This window comes from Podarcis liolepis (assembly GCF_965112155.1).
Source record: "Podarcis liolepis genome assembly, chromosome: 4".
NCBI lineage: Eukaryota > Metazoa > Chordata > Lepidosauria > Squamata > Lacertidae > Podarcis > Podarcis liolepis.
The window spans coordinates 68235415-68262524 of NC_139558.1; the positions used below are offsets into that span (position 1 = coordinate 68235415).

The window sequence follows — 27110 nt, forward strand, 5'->3', positions numbered from 1 at the left end:
TTACCAAAAGATCCAGATAACTATAACCAAAATACAGCCAATTAAATAAGTTAAGGTTCTTAAAATAATAAAGAACCCAAAATCTGATCTGAAAACCTATCTGCGAACTAAACATTGACCAAGCAGACTAGATAAATCTGCATATCAGCTTGTCAGAGTGGCACAGCTGTCCATCTCTCTCCATGACACATTCATAATTAGCACCTTGCCTCAGGGGATTGTGGATTTCATATAATTCTCCTGTGGCAGTCAGTGACCCGTCCTAAGCAGGGTTGATTGGTGTTATTAGATAACATCTGTGTGAAAACATATTATTGTGAGTTGAGATGAAGTCTTGTTCCCTTTAGCATGGCTGATAACTACGGGCCTTAGTCTGGGCCTTAGCATTATAATATAGTGGCAGAAGCCTGATCATATGAGCTAATAGAAGCAGAACGTGTTACTCTTTCCATGAGGCAGTTGACAACAAAACCCACCTAAAAGTATTGCAATACTGCAGTTGTGCAAGGCAAACTGTTCTAGACTCTATGTCAACGAGCACATGTGATCCAAGGAATAAAATGATGGATTAAGAACGTGGCTTTCTGAACTTCTTCTGCTTCTTTGTGTCCTGTTTTTCTTGGACAATGTTTGAAGTGTGGAGCCATGTCAGAGAATGGCATGGTTACTCCCCACACCAGTCCAATACTAGGGCTGGATTTAGGTTTGATGAGGCCCTGAGCTACTGAAGGTAATGGAGCCCTTTATATGTCCAGCTGTCCTTTGTCAACAGCAAATTGTCGCTGGTATTTTGTGTGTGTGTGTTGAATATATGCTATATGGTAATTTATGGACCTAATAGGTCCATACACAACACAAAACACTGTGGTTGTATGTAGGTTTTATTTTATTAGTCTTTTTATCTTATATTTTGGAAATGTAGATCCAGTTTTTTCCCTTTCAGTTTTTTTTGGGAGCCCCCAAGAGAGTGGGGTCCTAAGCTACAGCTTGTTTAGCTTATATGTAAATCTGGCACTGGTCCAATACCCATCCCCAGAAGCTGACAAGCCTGAAAAAGGAGTAACCACGTCATCCAACCATTCTGTGTGTTTTCTCCATGGCTGCACATCAACGCAGACATCAGCACAAAAAAACTGCCACTGCTTTGGGCAGAGAAGTACATCTGAGTTAGCCTTAAGTAGTATATAGGTACAATTCCCCAAATGTCTTTCATTACAGTCAGAAGATGGAGTTCATTTACGAAACACTGTACTTCTATAATTGCATATGTGCCAGTGCAAATTGAAAAATGGAAACGTGGTAGCATGTGTTCCACTAGGATATACAACTTTCCATGTTAACTGTAGGATAGGAACATGAAGGAAGCTCAGGTATCCCTTCACTGACTCATGTGCATTGCTGCGGCAGAAGTCACCTCTCAACTCCTCCTTCCCTACCTCCTTCATCTATTGCCACTAGGCAAAACTGCTCATACACAAACTATTCACAGAAGCAGCATACTGCACAGAGGAGTATGCACACGGGTGGTCACAATAAATAATTAGGTATTGTTCTGGCTTTTCTTTAGTGGTATTATTCCACCACACAACTTGTCAAAAAGGCAGATGAGAAATATTAATTAACCAACACATTGTAACTGAATATCTCCATAAAGAAAGCATCTAAGGCTCATTCTGAAGAAAGTAGAGAATGAACTACATGGTGGCTGTACAGAAAGTTGAGATTCCTCCACTTCCAACCAAGATAATTGTGAAATTTACAAACAACCAAAGTAATTTCAAGTATAGTCTTCTGTACTTGAACAAACAATACTTACTAGAGACCTATCTATTGCAAGCAAAACTTTCCACAGTGAAAATTATACTCTCATTCATTCATTGTTCATGTACAGAAAATCCCATAGGCATGAATGGGCCTCTCTAAGGCCAGCTGAATGCCATAAATCACAGCACCAGCACTTTAAAGCAATATTCATGTAAAGCTGCTGGTGATCAGGATTTGGGGAGAGCAGGAAACATGGAGGAACAGAAAATATAATCCATAATATTATTAAATCTTTGTAGTGCCAGTGTTAGTATTTTATATGTCTAACATCAAAGCACTTAATTTCCTCCACTTCTATTATATCAAAATTAATCACATACATGACCACTGTAATTTATATTGGAGATTACCGCTTTGAGTCTTTCATTAAAATCTGATTTTATTAATAAAACACATTCTTTCTGTGACAACAGACTAAAGTGTTATTTGACACTGCTGACTGGAGATTGGGAGTTAATCCTAATATTAATTCTGCCAAATCCCTTGATAATAAAAACCACCCAACAATTGGAAATCTGTTTCTGTTTGCTTTCACTACAGTATATTCATAGCATCTCCCCTTATGCTACAGAAGCTAAACTAATGAAGACAGTGTCCCTAGTACTTATGATGCAGGAAAAGAGAAAACACTACCTCACACCAGATAGGTGGCTCTAGCTGCTTGGCAAAGAAAGCCCACATGCCTTCTTCACCTCTTGTTGGCTCTCAGATGGATACAGTGATGATGGAGGGGCTGAAATTTGCCTCTATGCCTGTCAGGTGATTGGGATTTCAGCAGCTCAGCAGAGACAGAAAAAGGGTACATGGCTCCACCGCCTCTCATCAACTAACAACAGGGGAGGTTTTGCTTGTTCCTGACCTCATGCTGCATTTCTATAAGATCACACTCCCTGGGGCAGGATTATGTCCTGGTGAAAACAAATTGTTGTTTGAACACAAAAGCACCCAAATATTATGGACATGTGGACCTACGTCTTATAAAGACAGAAAGAATACACACACAAACGCACTCCAAACAAATATGAAACCTAAAAGGTAAGAACAGCAGTTGTAACTAGGGAAGGGCAAACATCTGCAGAACTCATTGGACTGACTTGGAAACGAATTTAATTCTTTACTCAAAAATTGGAAACATTTGCAGTTCATTTTCAGAGCCCGTGACATAAACTCAACAAAAACAAAAGGAGCCCCTTACTCCTCGGCAGTTGACCACTGCCCAAAACATCCTCCCTAGGCTTCCCTTTATTTATTAATTTCAAAAGGTTTATAATTTAAAATTAATTTTAAAGAAGATTTGAAAGATTTATAAAAGATTTATAAACAATGCACATTATAGTGGCATGGTGTACAGGAAACCAAAAGTGATACAGTTAAAGTAACAGCACTACATTAGTAGACAATCAGCAGACAATAACTAAGAATTGTATTCAGAAAAGGTGAAGAATAAAAAAGTTTTGAAAATGCATCTAAATGAATAGATTGTTGGCCAATGCCCTATTTCAAACAGTTATGAATTCTGCATTAAGGTGGACACAACACTGAAAGACCTACTATTGGCAGACCCAAGGCACATATCTTCTGGACTAACCTCATGGACAACTATATGGGATCAACTATGGTAGACCAAACTGCAGGAGACAGTAGAAGACAGGAGTGCCTGGAGTGCTCTGGTCCATGGGGACATGAAGAGTCGGACACGGCTAAACAACTAAACAACACTGTGGTAGCCAAGCCTTGAGGTTATCAGTGTATGGCCACTGTGGTCAGATTACCCTAGTTCATGAACAGCTGAAGTTGGCATTCTGTTGAAGCTGGTAGAACCTCTTACTAGTCGCTGAATCCACTTGACAGAAGATGAATCAATAAGTAACCCCAGAACACAAACCTGTTCCTTCAGGGGATGTACAGCCCCACGCAGAACAGACAAAAGCTAACTTCCCAGAATAGAGAAATGTACAAGGCCACCACTTGCCAGGATTCATTTCTCATTCTATTGGCCCTCATCCAATAAGCTTATTTACTAGCAAGTAGAAATGAGGGTGGGAGTAGCAGCAGCAGAAAGCAGAATGGAAAAAAATATTAGCACCTCCTACCCACATACCCCTGATGCACTGCAGATACTCTGTGGCATACCATACCAATGGAGTGGTAGCAGGGACAATGAGAAGAAGAAATCCTTTCCTTCTCCCTGCCATCACTACAGCCACGAGTTCTACCTGCTGGTAAGTAAGATGAGGGATGCTCTGAGGGAGGAAAGATGATGAGGATGTGGAGAATGAGGCCTGGAAACTTCTCAGGTTCAGACAGCAGAAGAACAATGAAAAAATGGTACTCACCAGCTTGATTGGTCGTAATGATGACTGCAGCAAATTGCCTTGCAAAGGTGCTCAAATCTGACACGCCATTAACTGCATCTATCTCAAAGGTGTAATTTGTGTGAGCCAGGAGGTCCACGACAGTCACAGTGGTGTTGGTGAGGCCGATCTGACGTGGAAGGAATCTCACATTAGTACTACACGGATCACACAGCTTTGCTGTTCCTCCACATTTCTTGCAGACAACGTTGAAAGTGACATCTTTCCTGCCCCCAGTGTCCAAAGGCCAGCTCCAATCTAGGATGACTGATGTTTCATTGATGTTGGAGATAACATTTCTGGGAGCAGAAGGTGGTCCTACAGATGTAACGGGAAGAAAATGATGATTGTTTTATCTGTTTGAATTCAAAGACAATAAAGCCACTGAAATATGCATTTGATAATGGTAGGTGTCATGTTTTTTAATGATCTGTCTCATTTCTCCAAAGACGTTTCATAGACATAATTTTCTTTTAATGCTCTCTTGTACTAACAAACTAGGACTGCTTTTATAAAGACATTTAAAACCATTTGCTACTGATCATAATCATTTTTGTGAAACATCTGCCTGAGAAGTCTAGTATTGGTTGTACAAATATTCAAGTATGGGTTTCTGTACGGCCCTTAGTTACAGGGCACAAGGAAACCCACACTTGAGTTATCCCCAAGGTGTATGTCTGAAGAGGTACAACAATGACTTAAGGATTACTATGGCCTGCAGTATTATCAGTTTTCCAGCACAAATTACAGGTATCAAGCTTTGTTGCTCCTCCTCCTCCTTTGTTAAAATCTTATGTAGATGGCACACTGCAATGTTAGATAAGCAAAAAAGACAGAAACCAAGCTTAAAGTAGATTAGGATGTAAAGTTGTAAAAGACCTTCATTTCTGCAGCTATTAATAAAGATGACCTATTTGGTTCAAGAATCAAAATGTACAAACATAATGAGAGAATCTTATCAGCAATTACAGTGCAACAGTATAAAAAGTTTTATTTTCAAAAGGTAGATTTTTCTTTCTTTCTTTCATTATGCACCTTTAGGTGCTAGACACAAACATTCCTCTTTAACTAGGCCTTTCGCTGATTAACATCTGATGCCCTTTAAAATGTGTTTCAGAAAAGCGGATTACTGGGTTGTCTTTGTTCTTATTTTTATTATGCATTTTGAGTTTTTTATATTGTAATTTTATGTTGTGAACTGCCCTGAGATCTATGGATATAGGGCAGTATACAAATTGTAATAAATACTCCTGCTCCTACTCCTATACTGAAACACAAGCATCCTTTTTTATCATACTGGGGTTACTCACTTGTGCAAGCCATAGATGGAGGGTCTCTCTCAGAGCGAAAGTAATTCTTTTCACACTTGCAGTTCGTAGAACCTTCCACATTTGTAGAACTGTGAGGCGGGCATTTGGCACACTTAACATTACCAGCAAAGGCTTTGTAAAATCCTGGTCGGCAAGCTGTAAAAGAACAGTAGTTGGTTAAAATCTCTCATATAACATTGTTCTATCAATCTTTGCTGAGTGATAACCAAGGGAAGGATGACTACTAGTTCTTCTACCAAAATTAAGCCAAAGTTAAGTAGGATTTGAATGGGCTTCTTCCTTCCTTATTTTCTCCTCTTTTGGAGTGATTTTGGAATGGTTTCCTTTGGTTCAGTGGTGTAACAACATCTTGCATGCAGAAGGTCCCAGGATCAATCCCTAGCATTCCCAGGTGGAGCTGGGAGAGACTCCTATCTGAAACCATGGAGCACTGCAGTCTGTGGGTATAGTTAATATAGAGCTAGATGGACCATTGGCCAGACTTTGTATAAGACAATTTCCTATGTTCCTCTATTGGGAATTTAAAGTTCATATGGAAAGATATGCTGGAGAAGCATGCTACAGTTTAGGGCTTGCTGTAACTCTTTTTAAAAAGTGTGTTGTTTCTAAACTAAGATCACAGTAGTCCATCCAACAAAAATGATTGTCTCAGCTTTAATATTTCTCCTTTTTTCTTAAGTAATGTCAGACACTCAGGTACAAAGTACCTTGAGCAACAGGCAGGTAGGTAGTGTTTGGGAAAATCCAGATGGGCAGTACTGGACCTCCAGTGTTTCTTGACTTCCCAAGGAAAATGGATTGCTGTGTGAAGTCCTAGCCACTGTTGTGTGAATGGCAACCAACTGCAATAGCAAAAAGAGCACAGATCCAATGTCTGATCCAAGTTTCCACGTTTAAAGTCCATGGAACCTAATAGCTGTGCGTGATTATCTTGAGCAGGTCAATAGACTAATCAAATTGGGATGTTGAAGTGCTCAAGCCAAGCACTTGAAAAGCCTCAATCGGTTTTTGAAATCTTCAGCTTGGAAATTCTAGCATCCCTTACTGCCAATTTCTACTTTGGGGAAAGGGAGATTAACATACGGCAGGAAGCAGAAGAGTGTAGTAAGTGTGGAGAACAAGGATGTCACGTGCAGCCAGAGATCATGGGACTTGCAAGCTCTGAATAATCTCTAAAACCCGATAAGTGAATTCACATTAACAGAAAGCTGCCAATAATGCATTTTCAGATAAGTCCCCCCCCCCAATTCTATTCCGTGCCACACCCAATCATGAATTTGACTCTGTGCTTTCTTTGCAAAAGTTTTGGGTTTGAGGATGATCAAACTTTATGTTGCTTTGATCTCTTCAGCACAACAAAGCAACACAAAATTACTAAAGAAAATGTAAACAGTGCAATGCTCATCCCACCCGAAAATTTGCAGAAGCAAAAAAACAACACAGAGCTTCTTCGGATAAAAAGAAACTCTTTATTGATATAAGCTATAACTGTTTCTTTTGTTAAACATGACTGTTAGGGAAGATGCTTCTGGTTGTATAATCTGCTTGGAACAAACTCCAGGTGGTGGCATTTCATTAATATTGGTACATTCCTCTAGTCTTTCTCGTTGCTCAGACTCAGTCAGTACCACACACATGAAGTTAATACATAGCAAAAAGTGTGCATGACTTTATAGCAACTGCATCTAAATTCAGTATAATCAATTAGACAAGAGAGTGGACAAAAGGACACTGTGAATGAAACTCTGCCATGGTTTCATCTTATTCTGTAAACTTCGCTTTATTAGACATACTTTATTAGTTACAGTTATACTGCATTTTGATGCATGTGAGCAAGGAGTGTCCCTCAATTCTCCTGGAGGTCTAGCAGATGAGAACAGAGCTTCTGCTCTGAAAAGGTCCCAGAGATGCATTCTTCTACCTCTACTACACCACTAAGTAAGCCCCACAGTGTTCAATGAGTTTATTGCCTAGTATAGTGTATTTAGGATTGCAGTCTTAGTAGGTTGCTTCTAAGATCTTCACAACTGTATATAAAAACCTGCAGCAGGCTGATGTACCTGTGAACATATTTATGAGTACAGTACACACCCCCAGACTGCCATTTTAAGTGGCAGGTTTGAAGGAACAATGGACCACCTGTGTGGTGAATCACAAGGAAAGGAGTAATTCCCCCACCAAGCTACAATTATCAGAGTTCCCTGGGAAGTGGGATTGACTGTGAAACTGCTCTAGACATGGAATCTGTGGGAGGGGAATGGGGTATCCTCACAACTCTCAGCACCCTCAATAAACTACACTTCCCATAATTCTTTGGAGGAAGCCAGAACTGTTTACTGCTTTAACTTTATGGTGTGAATGTGGACAAAGACAACATTGGGCCTGCTGCACAACCTATACCATATGTTTATTTTAGTATTCTAAAATGCCTTGAGAGGGGGGGGGTGTGGGTGAACCACAACATGTTAAAACACTGAAACAAATAAATGGTATAAAATGCTTTTTGATAAATATGGTATCAATGTGTTTATGTAGGGGTCCACAGAAGGAAAAAAATGACACACCTGCCCACAGACCTCACTTAATAAAAGGCAGGAAAAACTGAAGCAGAACACCACAGGAAAATATCACAACAAAGCCAGCTGAATCTGTTTATTGTCTCTAGAGGCAGAAACTTCACCAGAAACTGGCATTTTTCTCATGGCTCCGCTACAGTGCTGTGAAGATTGCAGTTACGAGGGAAATGAGCTAGTTACAGCCCAGCATGCCCTAGTGGGAGGATTCTGATTTGTATCTTCACCTCAGGCTCTCTTGCACTTCTTCTATCTTTGTGTGTCAACCGAAGCTAAGATTATTCAGTGCTACAGCCCTCAGGAAAAAAAATTTAAGTAGGCAATTACAGTGTAAATTAAAAACTTGGAAACAGTACGGCACGAAAAGGTGGTCACACCAATTTTATTATCTTTGAAATAAGAAGATGGGAGAAAGAATTGCAGCCTTCATTTCAACTGATATTTATTTTTCAGGGGCAGGCACATATATAGGGCTGGAAAAGCCACATTTGATTTTGTCGGATGATAGGCACTTTGAAAAAGACAAACCTAAATGTGAGATATGAGCAGCATTTTTATTCATAAGCTTATAAATGCAACTAATGCAACAGCAGTGTTGGAAACATCCTTCCTGTCTAACCTACAAAGTGACACACAAGCAGCAAGGGGTTAGATATCTGATAAACTCACAGCCCAAACTCTATCACTCATAGTATCCCAGCCAGTAACTCTGCCAGTGTAATATATGATACAATTAGGTAGCACGATGTGGGTGGGATTTATTGGCAAGGAAACCCGCACACTTTTGGCTACAAACTTGTGGCATTGTGATGAGTGACACAAACATGTCATAAATACAGGCAGGCTTTCTGCCACAAGCACAGAGCACCTCTAAGCTTCATTTTTATTGGAGCTCCTATATTTAAATGTTATGGCCAATCAGTGCAAACACACTGGGAGGATTTACAAGTACAAACCCTGGCATTTTAATGAACACATGGATAAATAAACAGGAGGCAAAAAGACACTAATTTCTGGCACTGATTTCTAGATGATTCTATGCTGCCTTAGGTCTCATCTCCATAACATATCATACCCTCCAATAACAATTTGGGGTGATTGGTTGCTTATCAGTTTGGAAATGACTTGGGATGGAAGGATCCAAAAACAGAAGAGTGGCTTCTAAATTCTTTAAAAAGAAACAAAGAAAGCTAATAAATACACAGAAACACACACACAGAGAGCGAGGAGAGCGAGAGAGAGAGACACTTGACAAGAACCTCTGAACTTCCAGGACTTAGGAAATGTTGGTGGCAGTTGAGTCTATAAAGGAAGGACATATCAGAGTAACAGGCTCCATTGCCTAGAAAGAGAACCTCCAGCTGCACATACCGTATTTTTCGCCCCATAGGATGCACTGGCCCATAGGACGCACCTGGTTTTGTTTGGGGGGAAATAAAGGGGGGGAATTATCCCCCCCCGGCGCTTGTGGGGCCGGCAGCGGGGAGAAGCGCTCTTCTCCCCGCCACCAGCCTTCAGACCACATCAGGAGACAGCGGGATGGCGCGCTGCGCCTCCCCGCTATCCCCCCGAGCTTGTGGGGCTGGTGCTGGGGCTCTCCTGAAGCCTGGAGAGCGAGAGGGGTCGGTGCGCACCGACCCCTCTCACTCTCCAGGCTTCAGCGAAAGCCTGCATTCTCCCCATAGGACGCACACACATTTCCCCTTCATTTTTGGAGGGGAAAAAGTGCGTCCTTTAGGGCGAAAAATACGGTAATGAATGCTAACTACAGAACTCTCATCTTTGCTGCTATTTTTTGTTTGGAAGAAGGTCATCTTGCGGCCAAAAGCTACACCAAAATCTTGGATTTCCCTTTCATTTTCTACAGGCAGGTTTTGCTTCTAATGCTGAGGAGAGGGGTAAAGGACATGGGTTAGGTAGAAATGATCTGCTCAATTAAAAGATTATTCATTTATATGCATTTTTTTTAAGGGCTGCGTTAGCCAATAAATTATATGACTCTACAAAGGAATCAGACAAATTCGTGGAGGCTGCAACTATCAGTGGCTACCCATCATGGTGATGCTATGCTATGGCTACTCTGAGATTAGAGACAGAACACTTCTGAATGCCAGTCCCTGGGGAACAACAGCAAGAGTTATTGGCCTCATGTCCTGCTTGTGGACTGACTATAAGCATCTACTTGGCCACTGAGGCAAACAGGATGCTTGACTAGATAACCCCTTTGTCTGATTCAGCAGCATTCGTGAGGTTGACAGTAAGTATCAAAGTCTCATTTATTTCTATTTTCTCTGGATTGCATCAGTTGGTGCAGGGAGGTCCTTTTTAGATGTTGGCCCTTTATACAAAGAGCAATATCAACTGGAAATACAAAGTATAATGCCATGAAGCATATGCTAAAGAAGCTTGTTTCCTGCATTGGCTTTTCTAGGCCCACTTGTCTGTGCAAGGTCAAAACAACAGTTTATTTGTGAAGAGAGCCATACAGTATGATCCAACAGGAACTCCATTCTTTAAGTTCTGGACAGAAGCACAATACTTTGAGTCAAAGTCTGCAACATTTCAATACACTGGAACTGAATATGTGCAGTCATTCAGCTGAGCAGGCAATGGGCAGCAGTGACCCTACATGTCCTTCTGTTGTTCCCTACTGCTCAATTAAAAGTAGAGGTTTCGGGTGGAAACACCCTTCTGCTAATATAAAGCTCCGTGTTTAGAAAGTAAGCGGAAATAAACCAGCATGACTCATACAGGTATCAGCTCCTGCATGCTTTAACAAGACAAGGTGTCAACAACCCAAGAATATACTGCACACACATCTTTGTTCTATACATAGAATATCAAAGTGCACCAATTACGCTAAGGATAAACCTGTTCCATCATCTTCTTTTTTAATCTACCGACACTGGCCCAGTTCAATTATATCTGAGCTTCTTAAACCAATATATGCACAAGCCTTTTGCTTGAACAACTTCCTGTTCTGATGTGAGCCACAATTAAAACAGAAAATCTCTAACCGTGGTTCCCTAGTTCTGATGAAATGAAAAACTATGGCTAAATATATAATCTTGATTTAATAGCAGCTTGCCATGAGAGGGTGTGAGTGTGTGAAAGGCAGAGGCGTAGGAAGGGGACGCGGTGGGTGCGGTCCGCCCCGGCTGTCATGACTGAGGGGGGTACCAAAATGGCAGGCAAGTGGGCAGCACATCTTGCACCTGGCAACAGCCGCTCTTCTGACCTGACGGCAGAGAGCAGGAGGAGAGTGAGCAGCAGCTTCCCCACCCCTCTCCTACTCTGAACTGTGGGGCGTGGGAGGGCACCCTCCGCACCCCTCGGGAGCACGCCCACCCTGGGCAGCATGGGCATATACTCTGCTGCTGGTGAAAGATTCACACACATCTTGCATTAGTGCTTATGTGGCAATGTGCTCATCTCTCCAGTAGCTAGGACTCCTATACTATACAGTGGTACCTTGGGTTACAGATGCTTCAGGTTACAGACCTTTGCTTCAGGATGAGAACAGAAATCGTGCAGTGGTGGCGTGGTGGCAGCAGGAGACCCATTAGCTAAAGTGGTACCTCGGGTTAAGAACAGTTTCAGGTTAAGAACTGACTTCCAGAACGAATTAAGTTCTTAACCCAAGGTAACACTGTATCACACAAAGAACCAACAATGTTATGGATTGTGTGTTTCAGGATAGCAAGTAGAAAGAATTCATAGTTCAACTTGTTCAAATAATTTGTGAAATATTCTAAAGCTAATAAAATGCTGACTTCCAAAAAATGTGCTTCCTTCTGCAATGAAATAATGCATTTAAAGGAGATGCATGTCTTTCCAGTGCTTTTTTTCTTTTAAAAAATGTTCAGGGGTACTCTCATTTTCCTACTCATTGAAATACTGTGTGTTTGTGCTAATCTGAATTCAATTTTTGATGACCAATATTAAAGTGAGAGATAGCTAATCCTAACTGATGGTACAGTGGTACCTCAGGTTACATATGCTTCAGGTTACAGACTCCACTAACCCAGAAATAGTACCTCGGGTTAAAAACTTTGCTTCAGGATGAGAACAGAAATTGTGCAGCGGCAGCGGAGGCCCATTAGCTAAAGTGGTTCCTCAGGTTAAGAACAGTTTCAGGTTAAGAACAGGCCTTCAGAACGAATTAAGTTCTTAACCTGAGGTACCACTGTACTAATAAAGGATTTGTTTTCTGAAAGTTAAGAATGGATCAACAACAAAACCCACAAACTGAGGGCAAGTTCCTATTTGCTATACCTGCAATGAAACCTCCCAAAGTGATGATAAGAATGTGCAGATCCACATGACATTGGCAAGGTCAGCAGATACAAAAACAAACTTAAAGGTACTGACCACAGGAAGCCTTTCATGCATTAGCACTGCATTAGCATCACTGCACTGCAAAGTTCTTTAGTCCTTTCTTTCCAACTAAGGCATCTTTCCCAGCAGGAATGTCTTATAAAGCAGATTTTCAGCAAACCGTTTCCTTGCTGCAATACACTTTCCAACAGACCTCATTGTGCTTGCTATATAAAAGTCACAACCTACTGAACAGCAGATGCACACTGACATGAAGTCTTTTCTTTCTAAGCCGCCAACATCCCCCCTCCCCCCCCCAACCCGTTGCCTGGTAAGGAAACATTTCACACCTCAATAAATAGTGGACTTAACATTTCCGACTTGGCTTTGGCAACCAGGAAGGCCAAGGGCACAGCACAAGGGCTGCTGCAGCATGTTCCCTTTTCAGAGAAAGTTTCTAACAAAACGAAGCAGAGACTGTTCAGTTTCATTTTCCACAGCATTAAACAAGTTCAGTCTAGATTTAATCAATTTTCTATGCAAAGGAGTAAAGGGTTCTGAAAATTCTTGGCTTCACAGTCAATATAAGGAATAAGATATTCATGGTTCTTTTTTGCATTGGGTTTAACCAGTGCTCAAGATCGGGTTTCTGTACACTCGGGGCTTTTTTTCCCAGCCAGAACTCACCGGAACTCAGTGGGCACCATTGTCATTCTAAGAAAACAAGGGAAGCATTCATGGTGAGTTCTGGCACCTCTTTTTCTAGAAAAGATAGTGCTCTATACTGTGCCTAGAAAGGGGAAGGAATCTTTCAGACCAAGGGCAACATTCCCTTCTGACCAACCTTTTCTCCTCCATTCAGGAAAGCAAGAGGCATCATCTGAGTTCTGGGATGCTTTTCAGTCAGTCAAAACACTAGGGGCATGTGAAATAGGAGTGGTGGGGGTGGGGTGGGGGTCTGGCTGCGGAGGAGGTGTGGTCTAGGAAGAGTCCCGAGGATCAGAGGGGACCAAAGGACTGCATTTGGCCCCCAGGCCTTTGGTTCCCCATTCCTGACCAAGGACATCACCACTACCAAAAGTAAATAATTAAAGATTATGAGTGATAGTCAACCAAGTCCTGTTCTGAGCAGAGCCACTGAAATAAAATGATTTCAGTGAGTCTGCACTGAATGTAACTTAGTTGGCTATCACCCTATGGCAGAGCTAGTTCCAGGCAAGTAGCTGCAGAGTAGAAAAAGCTTTCACAATTAAATAATTCACAACATGGCATCCTTTAAGCCATCACCAGAGATGGGCTGCCCCACTCTGTCCAATGATAGGGTTGGTCCTGTAATGATCATACGATCTGCTCTGTATAGTATAAATATTCAACACAGTCTATGCATAGTGTGGCATTTCAGCATTCTATGATAAAAAAGATTAACACTTTTACACAGTCACATAACACTGCATATGATACATTTGAAAATTGATGTTAGCGAATGGATGTTCTTAATCTTACCCATGAGTAATCTTACCCATTTACTTCCCACATTTTATATTTCACACTGATCTGTGACCTTAACATTTTAATCAGATACCTTTTACATTGGCTGGAGTCCCAGGTCAAATTATTCAACAGAAACAATCCTTCCCCATTGTTTAATAACTGTTTCTGGCAGACATATTAATTATATGTACATAAGAGATAGTTTCATCCCAGGGGAACAACAGTGTACCTTTTCAGCTGTATTCCATAATTAGCTTCCCATTATAGTTATCCGGGTTTTTCTATCTATTTTTATAAAGTGGATTACCACAGTAACAATGGATAATAATACAGTTTTAAAAGGTGATACATCAGTACATCAGCAAGGAAAACATAAGGCCTATCATCACAGAGAGCTAGTGATGCAATAGGTTAAACTGTAGAAATCCAAGTCTATTTGCATGTAAAATGAATTCCTTTCATTAGACACTAAACTATTGGGAAATTAGTTTCACTGACTGACTCTCAGAGTTCTGAGCATGGCTTTGGATGTCACACTAAATTATGTTTGACCATGACAGAAACAAGCCTAGGTGATCCTCACATTTTCATGGCCACACACACACACACACACTCTCTCTCTCTGAGGGGGGGAGCCATATTGGAAGCTTTCACTTCTGATTCTTCTCCCAACCCATAAACTGTGATTAATCTTAATTGTGGTTAATGAAAATTAATCAGCTTTATAAACTATAGTTTAAAGTATAATTGTTTCAAACAAACCATGGTTAATCACATTGTTGGTGGTTTGGGTGACACAACAAGCTATGGTTAATTTTTTAAAAAGCTTCTTAAATTGCCCCTATTGGTCTGATGGTGGTGACCAAACAGGATTCTAGAGGTACATCGCAAAAAAAAATTCAGGAAAAGAAAACCAGCTTGTGTAGAAAAGACATGAAACCAAAATGAAGTCCAGTGAAGAAGGAGTCAGTTCTCTCTAACGTCCCAGAAACCTTTTCCGGCACACTGATGGGTTTATTTTTATTTCACCCTTGCCCACAAATAAACTTTGTTTTATATTGGTAAATGACAGGTCACAGCGTAAACACCTTCAGATTCTGTTTTTCATTGTTTTAGGTGTCAACATGAGCCTGTCTTATTGGGCTATAGACAAATTCACAAATTCCACCCAACACTCCTAACTGCACAGATTAAAAGATCTTGTACCTTCTTTTCACTGGGACACTGGTCTTTAGCTCAACTAAGGTTTCATCAGCATTTCTACTTCTCATACATTCCTCCAGACTGAAAAATATTTATGCCCTCAAAGTAGGCATTTGACCCTCTTTCAGTCATGAACCAGAGTTTCATGCTTCCATTCCACTCCACTGTTTCTGGGTTGATTTGCCCCCCCAAACTGAGTTCATTCACAGCTTCCAAATTCCTCCTCACATCTTTGCCACAGTAAGACAGGGAAGGATGGAGCTCATGAACCCAAAGTTTACCCAAACTCGATTCAATTACAAGTCTAGGTGAGTTTGTGCTCATGTGTAGTTTTATGTGGTTTACTGAGTTGTCTGGAGGCACCAGATAGTAAGCCTTTATGTCCTAGAAGTATTTTTTTTTCATGGAAAGGACTTGCAAGTGCCTGTTCTACCAATTGTTCACACTTATTATTAGAGGACTACCTCAAATTGGCATAACGTTCATTCATGAGAAGTACAGCTTCTGTTTTACCTGCTGTAATTATTGTGTTCTTTGCGACTAGGTCACCTCATAAAATCTAATGCCAAAATGCAATATTAAAATAAGTTATATAAGTGGATATTGCTCAGATTGAATCTGATGGGGTCAGGACACTCTGAGGCATAGGGGTTGTATATGATATAGAGTAATATTGAAGTATGTCAAATGCAGGAAATTACGAGAAATTACTGCCTTGCCAGTACAGTTAACCCTCAGCAAAATATAGCATGTCGTTTGAGTACAGGAACATTTTTATTTGACTATAAAAGAAGTAATATTCTTAATTTAATGTGATCTTTAAAAAAAATTGCCATGTGTTTTTAAATGAAAGGCTGCCACTAAAAGTATTTAAAATTTCAGAAGAACAGGTCTGTTCTCTGTAGTGTTGTTTGCTAGACTGGAACAGTTACAGATATTAGTTCCAAGCTAAGTTAGTTGGAGGGACTTGGGTGGCGCTGTGATCTAAACCACTGAACCTAGGGCTTGCTGACTGGAAGGTCAGCAGATCGAATCCCTGTGATGGGGTGAGCTCCCGTTGCTTGGTCCCAGCTTCTGCCAACCTAGCAGTTCAAAATCACGTCAAAGTGCAAGTAGATAAATAGATACCGCTCTGGCGTGAAGGTAAATGGCGTTTCCGTACACTGCTCTGGTCTCAGTGTTTCGTTGCATCAGAAGCGGCTTAGTCATGCTGGCCACATGACAAGTTAGTTGGACTTAGGTATCATTGCAGTTAATGAGGTAAGTTAGTAATGGGTTGACAGTGCAATTCTAATCAAATCGATTCAGAAGCTACACTTAGTTCAATGCCACTGACTCCCAGATAGGGATGCAAGAAAACATTGTTTTCATTCTGCCCTGTGTCTGTCACCTGCAGCACTGTTTCTGCTCAGCTGCAGTTCATTTTATGCCAAATACTACATTATTTGTCTCACTGACCACTGTGGCAAAATGATATAACTTACATAAATTATATAAATTGCATGACTACATTTTCATTATGTTATCTGCCCCATTCATTTCAAGGCAAAAGAAACACAGTGTAAGGCATGGTGATAGGATCAATGATGTATTGTTTGGGGACTGAAAGCAGCAACAGCAGCAAATACCGATTATTTTTGCTGGATTGATTTCAGTTATGGACATGGAATGAATAAGCGAACACCTGCAATTTCCGCTTCCATTTTCTCAGAATTCTCCGGCATCCCCCATCTATAGGATGCAGCCTAAACACTGTAATATTATGCATGCTTTGGACATAAACCTGCCTACAACTCCTGCCAGCCCAGCAGCCATAGCTCAATGGTAAAACACATGCTCTGCATGCAAAAGGTTGCCGGTTCAATCCCTGGCCACTCCAGGAAGGGCTGGGAAACACTGACTGAAACCTTGGAGAGCCACTAGAAGCCAGTATAGACAATACTGAGCTAGATGGCCCAGTGATATGACTCGATATAAGGCAACTTCTATGTTCCTATGCTAGAATTGCTCCTAGACATTTAGATTATACGCCATTTATTAAAGTTACAAGTACCACAACTTTTATATTGCCATCTTGAAAACCCTTGTTTATGCTGACATGAGGCCTAGATTAAAAAACAATGAATCACCCGGTTTTATTTTGGCTTGAAACTGAAGACATATGAGCGCAGATTGTTACTGTCATTTTTAAAATGCTCTTCTTTTTTTAATGGCATAATCTTGCTGGGCAAAAGATGTTGCTGCTCCAATGGATCTTCAGCAACAACAACCATAAACCCAGACAGCGAATGTTCCTTCCAACTACTACTAATGTTCCTTGCATGTAGATATATTCCTGATAATGTAAGCATTTCATAAACAGGTTAACCATGAGAACTTAAGACTTGATTCCTTTAAATAAAATGTTACACTCTGAAATAGTGACAGTCTGAGCAGGAGAAAAGAACATGTCTTCATCAGTGCAGAATAAGCAATTACAATAGAGAAGCGAAAGCTACCTTTGCTATTAGACACTGTCATAATGCATTAGTGAAGTATCATATTAAATCATACCTAATGTGAAATGATGTTCCACTGATAGGATGTCGCTGCTGCTATGATCTATTCTACTGACATCTCACAGTTAGATCAAGGCAGCTTTCTGCAGATCTGGCACTGGAGAGCCAAACTCCTGCCAGAGAAGCTGATTAAGAACTCATATCCCCACCTGGTGCCAGGAAAAAGGCACATGACATCCTGAGCTTTAGCTGATTATCATCCTGTAATTACCTGGACACGTAATCTAACCTAGACCTTTTCCTGCTGAAATCTGTAATCTCCAAAGAAAGCATTGTCAGCAACATGGGGATAAACAGGAAACTCTAGCATTATGGTCTTTCTTTTTCAAACACTATCAAATGCATTGAAAATGTTTATTTAAGGAAAGAAGTTACATATGATAGGAGGCTATCATTGGAAACTGCATCATTCCTTGAGTTCTTCCCCTCTTCTCCCATAATATTTGGATCATTGTGACATTAGACTATTGTGCATTGCCCTGACTGTGAGTTTAACAGCAACAAAGCATTGGCCTTATTTCATCAGCCAAATTTTGGTTTTATCACCAGGCCTAGAAGTCACTGCAAATAGGCCAACCATGACATATTGTCACCAATACAAAATGTTCCCAATAGACATCCAGGATAACTGTGACTTTCCTTTGTCAATCTGAAACCACTGCTGTCGCAGTTCAGTATCTTCAACAGAGAGAAGGTTTGAGAATATTACTGTTAGAGGTGTGGGGGGATTCACAATCTGTCAAATAATTAAGCCAGTTGCAGTTGTGATAACCAACAATGCTCTGTTCCAGATGTTACCATTTGGAGAGATTCTGTGTTTTAGAGAAGGGAGCATGATACAATAAAACCAAATGTGAGATGCATTTAAGGTGCAACGATCATTTCTTACGGGAAAGGGACATACTAATTTTGCAAATAAGTAGCCTAAATCTGTGATGCCAGTACACAGAAAGATAGAAATGTCAACAGAAATAAATGAAAAAGGACTTTGCACATTCTAAGCAGCCAGTATAACAACACACCAGAGTCCCATGAACCATCATTTAGGAGCTGAATGATCCTACAATAACATCTCCTTTTCAATGCAAAGACAATCGGGTTATGCTGAACTATGTACAGAAGTTATATGCTTAAGGGAGAAGAAAGAACAGTCATCATGTATTCTCTACAGAAAGATAGCCGCTTTTGAATACAATGCTATTTTCTTGGTCATAAATCAAAACAACAGAATTTGTCTCAGGAGATTTACAGGACAGTGGAACCTCCAGTGACAGCAAGTTTTCCTGTTCACAAAGGACGACAAAATCAATCACACGAGATGCCTGTGGCTCAGCTTGGATGTCAGCACATTTGTTAGAATTTGACTGCCAGCCACCTCCCATTTATCTCTACTGACTGGGTACCGAAGCTGTCATAAGGCACAGTGTAAACCTGCCCAAAACACATCGAACCTCATCTGGAACAAGAACTGGTTCATCAAGAGAAGAGACATTTTCATACATCACGCCAGACTGGCATTTGCGCCGCATAAATCAGCCCAAACTTTTCACCATGCAAAACGGAAAGTTTTGCTCCTCTTCCTGTCAGTAAGTGACAAAGTTATAAAGTGGAGTAAATGATCCCTGCACATAATCTCATGCAACAGTGCACTTCAAGGTCCTCAGTTAGGGACTTAATGATAATTCTTCAAACTTAAGTACCTAAATTGCCTATAAGGCATCTTAGATGTGCAATCTCTTATTGATCTTATTATTCAAATACTCTGTAAATAACTCTCGCTCACTCTCGCGCCCCCCCCCCCGTCCCATCCCCAGCCAGTTTGCCTTTCCTCAAGAGTAAATTAAGTAGAACTGCATTCATTACTGTCTTTAAGCATCTTGGCATATACATCAAACTGCTTTGAACTGCTTTACGTAATTAGGTTCTGCAGTTCTCAAATGCTGCCATTTTTCTTCTAGCTTAAGCATACTTTGTGAAAGCTTAGCAGAATGGTTCTCATAACTTTGTTCATCAAGGACACTGGTAGAAGTTAAATGCCACGCTATAAAGAAAGAAAAGCTTATTTTAACTTAAATGAGACATGCCCAGTAAATGAACATTACGGACATAATGGTTGTGTCCTCTAGTGTGTAATGGGAATTGAGTGTCTCATTTGGTTGCTCACTTAGCTGAATATTTACTTCCAAAGCCCTGACAAATCGCCAAGGAAATGGAAGTGACAGTTAAGGGAACTTCAGTCTCTCTTGGCATAAAAAGCAGCACAATGGGAACGATGAAAACTGGAAGGTCCTAGGCTCTTCCTGGGAGCTAAGCACTTGAGGGAGCAGCTCTTTGGCTGAGCTCATGCTTTGCATATAGAAGACCCCTGGTTCAAATTTCAAACACACACACACACACACACACAGAGAGAGAGAGAGAGAGAGAGAGAGAGAGAGAGAGAATATTTCGACCTCAGATACAAGGCTAAACACATCTTCCTGAGACCTTGAAGAGCATCTGAGGGTAGTTGAGAGTAGACAGCTAGAACAAATTACCTGCAATCTCATAATACTTTTCTTCTTAATCAGGTTTTCAACCACCCTCCCCAAGTTATTTAAATTGCTGTTAAGCTTGACTGCTTTCTATTGCTTGTATATACTGGGTGATATCCAAGATTTAGTCAGAATAGACCTTTCGAAATCAAATGGCTTTTACAAATGCTACATAATGTTCATTCTGCAATTGCAAAGAACCAGTCCCCCAGCGTGTCAGCACCTAAACTTTGGAATTCCCTGGACACTGACATCAGGAAGATATTTTTCACTGTACTATTTTCGGCACCTGCTAAAAACTTTTTTGTTTAAGCAAACTTAATGTAACATGTAATCTGACATATATTTTAATATGTGCACGATTATTATTAATAGTAAACTGTTGATTTTACATTGAAAAATGTTAAGCTAAATTGTTTATCACATTTGATTTTATTCATAATTTGAATGTGTGTTTTAGATTTTATGTAAACCACTTTTGGTGATGAAGTAGTGCATAAATTATGTTAACTAAAATAAAGGAATACACTATGATTTGATTGACTGTCACCTATTGCCATTGACCCTCCATTGATAATATCCTTGTCATTTTGCAGCCCCTTCTCTCTGCTTTGAAAGGAGGGATAGCATTCAGAGTCAAAATAAACACACCAAGGGTTTGCCTAGGATTGGGGAGAGACTGTATTCACAAAAATTGGTGAGAGGGAGAAAATCTATTACTTGACAAAAATCCTGTCTCTTTGGTGGGCATGTATAGGCTTCCTCATGCTGCCTTCTCTTTTTCTCCTGACAATTTTTCAGGTGAACATAATTAACTCTGCATCTTCCCAGTACAGAGTAACATAGGACAAGAATTGAACAAACACACATCACCCCCGCTAGGCTTGACATCAGATAACCCTCAGCCAACAGGGACAGGGAAAGTGGTAAACTTTCGTCTCCTCCAACACATTTCAGTAACTTTGGTCCCACCCAACATCAATCTTCTCATGCCAATGTTGACATCCCAGAACAACAATTTGGTTCCAAGTTGCTGCCTCCAGATGATTCATTACTGTTCTAATTAGCCAATCAACATTGGAAGTAAATCGGATTGGTTTCAAATACTTCTGTTTCTCCAGAATGTTAATACAGATATATAAAGTTCGCAGCAATGTAGGTGCGGAAAAACATGTTGGATTCCTAGATGGCAGCATCAAATTTTAAATGCTGGCCCTGTGGAAATTCACATGTGCAGGAAGTTTAGAAACAGGATTAAAGTAATTGTTTTGTCATTGACACAGTGTCAGCTCAAGTCAGCTCTGAGTGTGGGCTTCTCTTAAAGTTAGTCAGGAAGATGCAACTCGCGCAGAATGCTGCAGCCTCGTTGCCACGGAGTGCAGCTTGACAGGATCATACCATTCCAATGTTGAAAGTGCTGCACCGACTGCCAAAAGCCACTGGACCTGATTCAGGTTGCCATATTTACTGTATAAAGCCTGAATGAGTTGAGATCTGGGCACCTGAAGGCGTGCTTCATCAATATTATTTATTACTACATAAACTGTACTGCAGCGACTTACAGTTCTAAAAACCTAGATGTTGATAATGAGGTGCCAGCAGCTCCTGAAAGAAAGCATTCCACAGCCAAGGAGGAACCACTAAAAAGACCTCTTCTCAGGTTGCCAGCCTTTGTGCTAGCCTTGGAGGGGGCACATGAAGAAGGGCCTCAGATGATGAACACCAAGATCTGGGTAGGTTCATGTAGGGAGAGGTGATCCATAAAGTATACCTCTCCACTCGAGCCTTATGTAATTGTTACAATGCATCTCTTATTGATATATGACACTTTGCATGTTGTGTGAGCTAAAGAGTGTAATACATTAACTTTCTTATTGATAGTAAATAATATTTCACTACTATCTATAACAGGTTCAGAATAACTGTTCACAACAGACCGTTCACCTAAGCATTGAGATTGTGGAAATCTTCTGAACAATTACCAGTTCTGTAACTTTCATACCTGATTCTTTCCTCTGGAAAAGCTATCTTCTTGTATTGATCATGGCTGTAATCTCCTCCCTCCCCTCCCTCCCTCACTCTCTCTGTGTGTGAGAGAGGGGGGGGGCATGGAAGAGAGAGATTTTTCCTGTCTCTGCTATAACACTGGAAGTATAAACTGAAGAATGAGGAAACTTGGTCACAAAATAAAGCTTTGGGGTATCATAAGAGCACACATCTAACCTGCATTGACTATGATCACTATTAAGACTGACTTGAACAAACACATAATGGTGCTTCATGGGAAACCATGCAAGAACAGTTTGAAAATCCATAACGTATTTCAGTTCCAATCAAAGAGAAATGTTTTGTCCCCAACACCCCAGATGGTACAGCAATTTGGCTGGAAGGCATCAGTTGCACCAGTTATAGAGTTCACACTAACTGCTAATAATGAATGCAGTACATTTTATCTGGGGTAGAGTAATCAGCAATACATTTTTTTATCTCATATAATTAGCTATCATAAGAAAAATGCTACAAATATTTGCATGGCAAATGCTCATAATGACAGCAGCTTCTGTACATCGCTTGCCTAACACATCCACCATACTGAACATCACAAAATAAAACAAGACTAAATGCTGCTGCTCCTAATACAGAATTTTAATTATGTTACATCAGAGCACACATCAACAACAGTAATTTTTAACAGATGGGGAGTTGAGGCAGAGAAAAATCAAGCAATCTTGACACTCCAAATCTATGCATTCAAAACCTCAACTGTATGATTTAATATGGGAACAAAATTGCAAATCATATTTAACCCACAGAAATACAATCCAGCAAAATTATTCATTCATCACTGTCCGTCTGAGCCTTGTGCACATATTACTAATGGCACCCTAAAGAAATAGCTAGTATTCCAAATGCTCACTGTTAATCACTCTGGATTTATTAGATAAGGCACTTTCCACTGACTGCTCACTATGTTGCAGCCCCATTCCTGATTACAGTTAGGAGTTTTAGTGGGATATCCTTAGAGACTTAAGCAGAAACCATATAGCACCAGATTGGACAATCATGCTTAAGTTCCTGAATATTGTTTTATTTTTGACAGTGCAAATCTCAAAACTAGTGAGATTTTTAGATGAGGGTGGTAGCTTTGAGACAAACTAATCAATATATGCATAAAGAGCTTACTTTCGTCCCAGGAGAAGATGAGATAATATTGTCACCCAGAAAGAATATTTAATTATAATCAATTCAGTCTTTTGGAAGAACTTCTTTGTTGTATTCAGCTATGACATAAATGGTTTTATTACCAATATCTTCTTCCAGCAAAACTTTGAAATCTTATAAAGCAGTTAGTGTGAAGACAGTTGATCATGCTATCGCACATGACATTATATATTAGCATCAAATCTGAGCAAAGGCTTTTCTGAACAAATGACAGAATGAAACCAGCAACCATCTGAACATGCGTTTACCAGTCCATGGCAAGTCTTTGGTATATGGCTGTCGGTATCAACCCACCAGCAGCGAACAAGATTTGGCAGAGACTACAAGAGCACATATAATTATATAGTATAGTTGCTCAGAGACCAACATTCATTTTCGTGAGATTAGTTTCCAATCAGTTAAATCGGGATCCATACCATCAAAACAGATCGATGGGTGATTATAATTTTTCAGCGAACCAATTAACAATGTACTTCTGTATCTACAATTAAATCCCATCACTTTCAGAGGGGCTTTAAGGGTAGATAGCTAGCTGGTGATTGGATTGTGGACAAGGGTCACCCCCAGACTGTCAATCTTTTGTAGGAACGATTCAACTGTATAACAGAAGTTTAGGTCTGCATTATTAAAATAGATTAAAGAGCTCTGGTTTAACAGATCTACTTTTCTTTTCCTTTCTTTCTTTTTTTAAATGGACTTCTTGGGATTAGGGAAGTATGGGGAAAATGCACTAAAATGTGCAAAGTAACAATTGACTGATGAGAAGCCACATAACTTCAGTGGAGACAAATCAGTATGAATGTGTTAGTTTCTGTGTGTTGCCACTGTGCAGTGCTCTTGGAGTCACAGGACTCTGTTTACATTCCAGAAACATTCCAGGCTATTGGAAGTCTCATGGAAGATGGGAGACGGATGTGATGTTTACTGGTTTCCTGTTCCTTTATTTGTCCGGTTGCTCTCTGTCTTTCACAGAGAGAGGATGTATTTTTCTTTGCTGTCTGCGTAGTTAGTAATAAAACTCCTAGCATGTAGCTCATACTATCGCATCCTTCCGCATGCTGCTGGAAACTCTGCTGAATGGGGGATGTGCCTGGAGCCTTATCAGAGGCTCAGGTCATCAATCACATCATAGGCGATTCTGGAGGACTTGGCCGGGGGAGGATGAGCTTTATCGGCTGGGTCGAGTGGAGATTTCGACAGAATGCTCATTCTCATTTAACCTCTCCAGAAACCAATCAGAACAAATGTCCAATAATATCTAACAGGCCCTTCTGAAGAAGTGTGCATGCACACAAAAGCTCATACAAATAACAAACTAAGTTGTTCTCTAAGGTGCTACTGGAAGGAATTTTTTTGTTTTGTTTTGGCAAGCCCTGTTTGTGCCATAGGAAATAGCATTGAATGTTCCATCACTGTGGCTCAGAAAGGCCACCAGGAGCAGCCAGCCAGTCAGAGCACCTAAATGGGTCTGGTGGGAGGTGCTTGGACATAGACCATGGAGGACACTCGACATTCCTGGTCTGTAGCCAGGCTATTTAAAGCAGCCCAGGCTGTTGCACCACTGCTGTATTTTCTGACCTGTCTTCGAGAAAACAGCATCAAGGAAGTAGCATTGTCTGTGTCTTGAAGAAGCTGGATAAAAGGTCTAAAAATAAAGCTGTAGCCCCTCTGACTGGTCTGAAGTCCAGCTGTGATATAAAGAGAATGCTTGGCTGGTGATGGGTGAGCTGAATGAATAAAAGCAGTATTGGCTACGTAGTTTGGTTCTTTTTTTTTCATCGGGGCTGGGAGTGGCAAAATTTGTGATTTTTTTTGCTTGGTAGCAATTAAGAGGAAGCTAGTCAGAAGTATACCTCTGTACTTTATGCATTGGGAGAAATTCAGGAGACTACAAAATCTCTGCAGAAATGGAACCTGCATGAAATGCAGAACCAGCTAACATAGATGAAAAGTGTTCTCCAAGTATATATTAAAGGAAATGATACACTGTATTGGGACTAATAATAATGTTGCTACAATTACAGACTGCAATGTAAACATAGCTGCTGCACACGAACACCACTTCCATCAATTTTCTTAATAACACTAAGGCAAATGCAACAGGTTTAAATAATTACGTGGAAGTTGTAGGTTAAAAAATCGACATAATGTTCAAGCTGTATGAACAATTGAACAATGAGCCAAATGCATTTTGAGTGCTACTGAATCTACCTTCCTGGAGGAAGCTATTGATTACAAGGTCTTTGGGAAGGAGGTGGACTAAATGGATAGTATGCAACGAGGCTGTACTCAGAACAGACCCATTGAAATTAATGGACCTAACTGAGGGCATATTTACACTTCCTCTTGGCCTGCTGCTATCCAACAGGGGAAACTGCTCTTTAGTACTCATTGGAACAAACAACAATTCAGTCCCTGTCCCCACCATTGGCATTTGTTCCGATCTTTCACTAAAGAATGAGTTTTCCCTTGGAAAGGAATGGGGCAAGAGGCAAACTGCTCAGAAAGTATGGTTTTCTGCTTGACACGCTTTCTAGGCATGGTACAAGTGGAAGTGTGGGCGAGCCTACAGTCAGGTTCATTAATTTTAATGGGTTTTCTCTGAGTAAAACTTGTTTGAAAACCATCCTATGACCTGTTAATTTCTCCTTGTTCTATGCCCCCAGATTGCAATGGAGAGAAAACCATTCAGTAGAGAGAAAGTAGAGAGCTCACCAGACCCATCAATAATGTATAAACAAGCAAAATACAGTTTGGTGGCTTACACAAGTGCATCATTCTCCCACCTTTCTGATTTCTTTCTGCGGGGCCTGTAAGACAGAGTTGTTCCACCTGGCCTTTGGCTTGGAATCAGCCTGATCCCCTCCTCCTCTTTCCTATTCCTTCTGGGATGGAACCCCTATTTGGGGACTTCCCTGGTTTTTTTCTGGCCCACAAAGGACCAGTCTGGATAGCTGAACTTGGTGAAGATTTGATGTTTTCTCCCCCCAAACAGTTTTTGATCTGGGCTTCTGCTGAAATGAGGCTGCATTTTATGTTGTATTTTAATCCTGTTTTTAAGTTATATTTTAATCAATTGTTTTTATACCTGATGTTAGCCACCCTGAACCTGGTCTTAGCCAGGGAGGGTGGAGTATAAATATCATCATCATCATCATTATTAACCTTTTGCCCTCTACATGCCATGGACTACAACTCCCATCAGCCCCATTCAGTCAATGATGGGAGTTTAATTCCAAAACAACTGGAGGGCACTAGGTTGGGAAAGGCTGGACAAGTGAGTCATGTCACATATTGCAAAAGGAAGGTCAAACTGACCTAGTGGGAATCATAGAATCACAAAGTAGCCTATTTCCTTAATACCCCATTACAATAATTACAATTATTAGGTAAGTTTTACAATACACGTAAACTCCCTTGAACTTCTTTGAATTGCCATAAATTGATCTTGGGAAAAAGTAAACATGGATTTAAAAGATGTACTCTCTTATCTCACCATTTTTGGACAAAAAAACTCCACCCTTACTCTGTTTTGGGGTAATAATTGTGATATTAACTTTGGGAAATTGAAATCACAATTGTGAAATAATTCTCATGTGAACAGTTCAGTCTACTTATCCCCCCGCCCCAAAGTACACTGAGAATACTTTGGACATAGTGCAGTTTATGGAAAATATATTTTGATGGGATTCTGCATATTTTTGTG

At 40.4% G+C, this 27110-nt stretch overlaps 1 protein-coding gene across 6 annotated transcripts in view; it reads right to left on the reverse strand.

The window, feature by feature from the left end:
- Positions 1–27110, reverse strand: part of EPHA3 (EPH receptor A3) — a 205284-nt gene that overhangs the window by 61118 nt on the left and 117056 nt on the right. For all 6 annotated transcript variants that reach the window (XM_083498574.1, XM_083498576.1, XM_083498573.1 and 3 more), the window contains 2 exons: positions 5489–5644; positions 4161–4496 (listed from right to left, as the gene is read on the reverse strand). In XM_083498574.1, coding sequence (XP_083354700.1) covers positions 4161–4496; positions 5489–5644 — 492 coding nt within the window. The remainder of the gene's footprint in view (positions 1–4160; positions 4497–5488; positions 5645–27110) is intronic.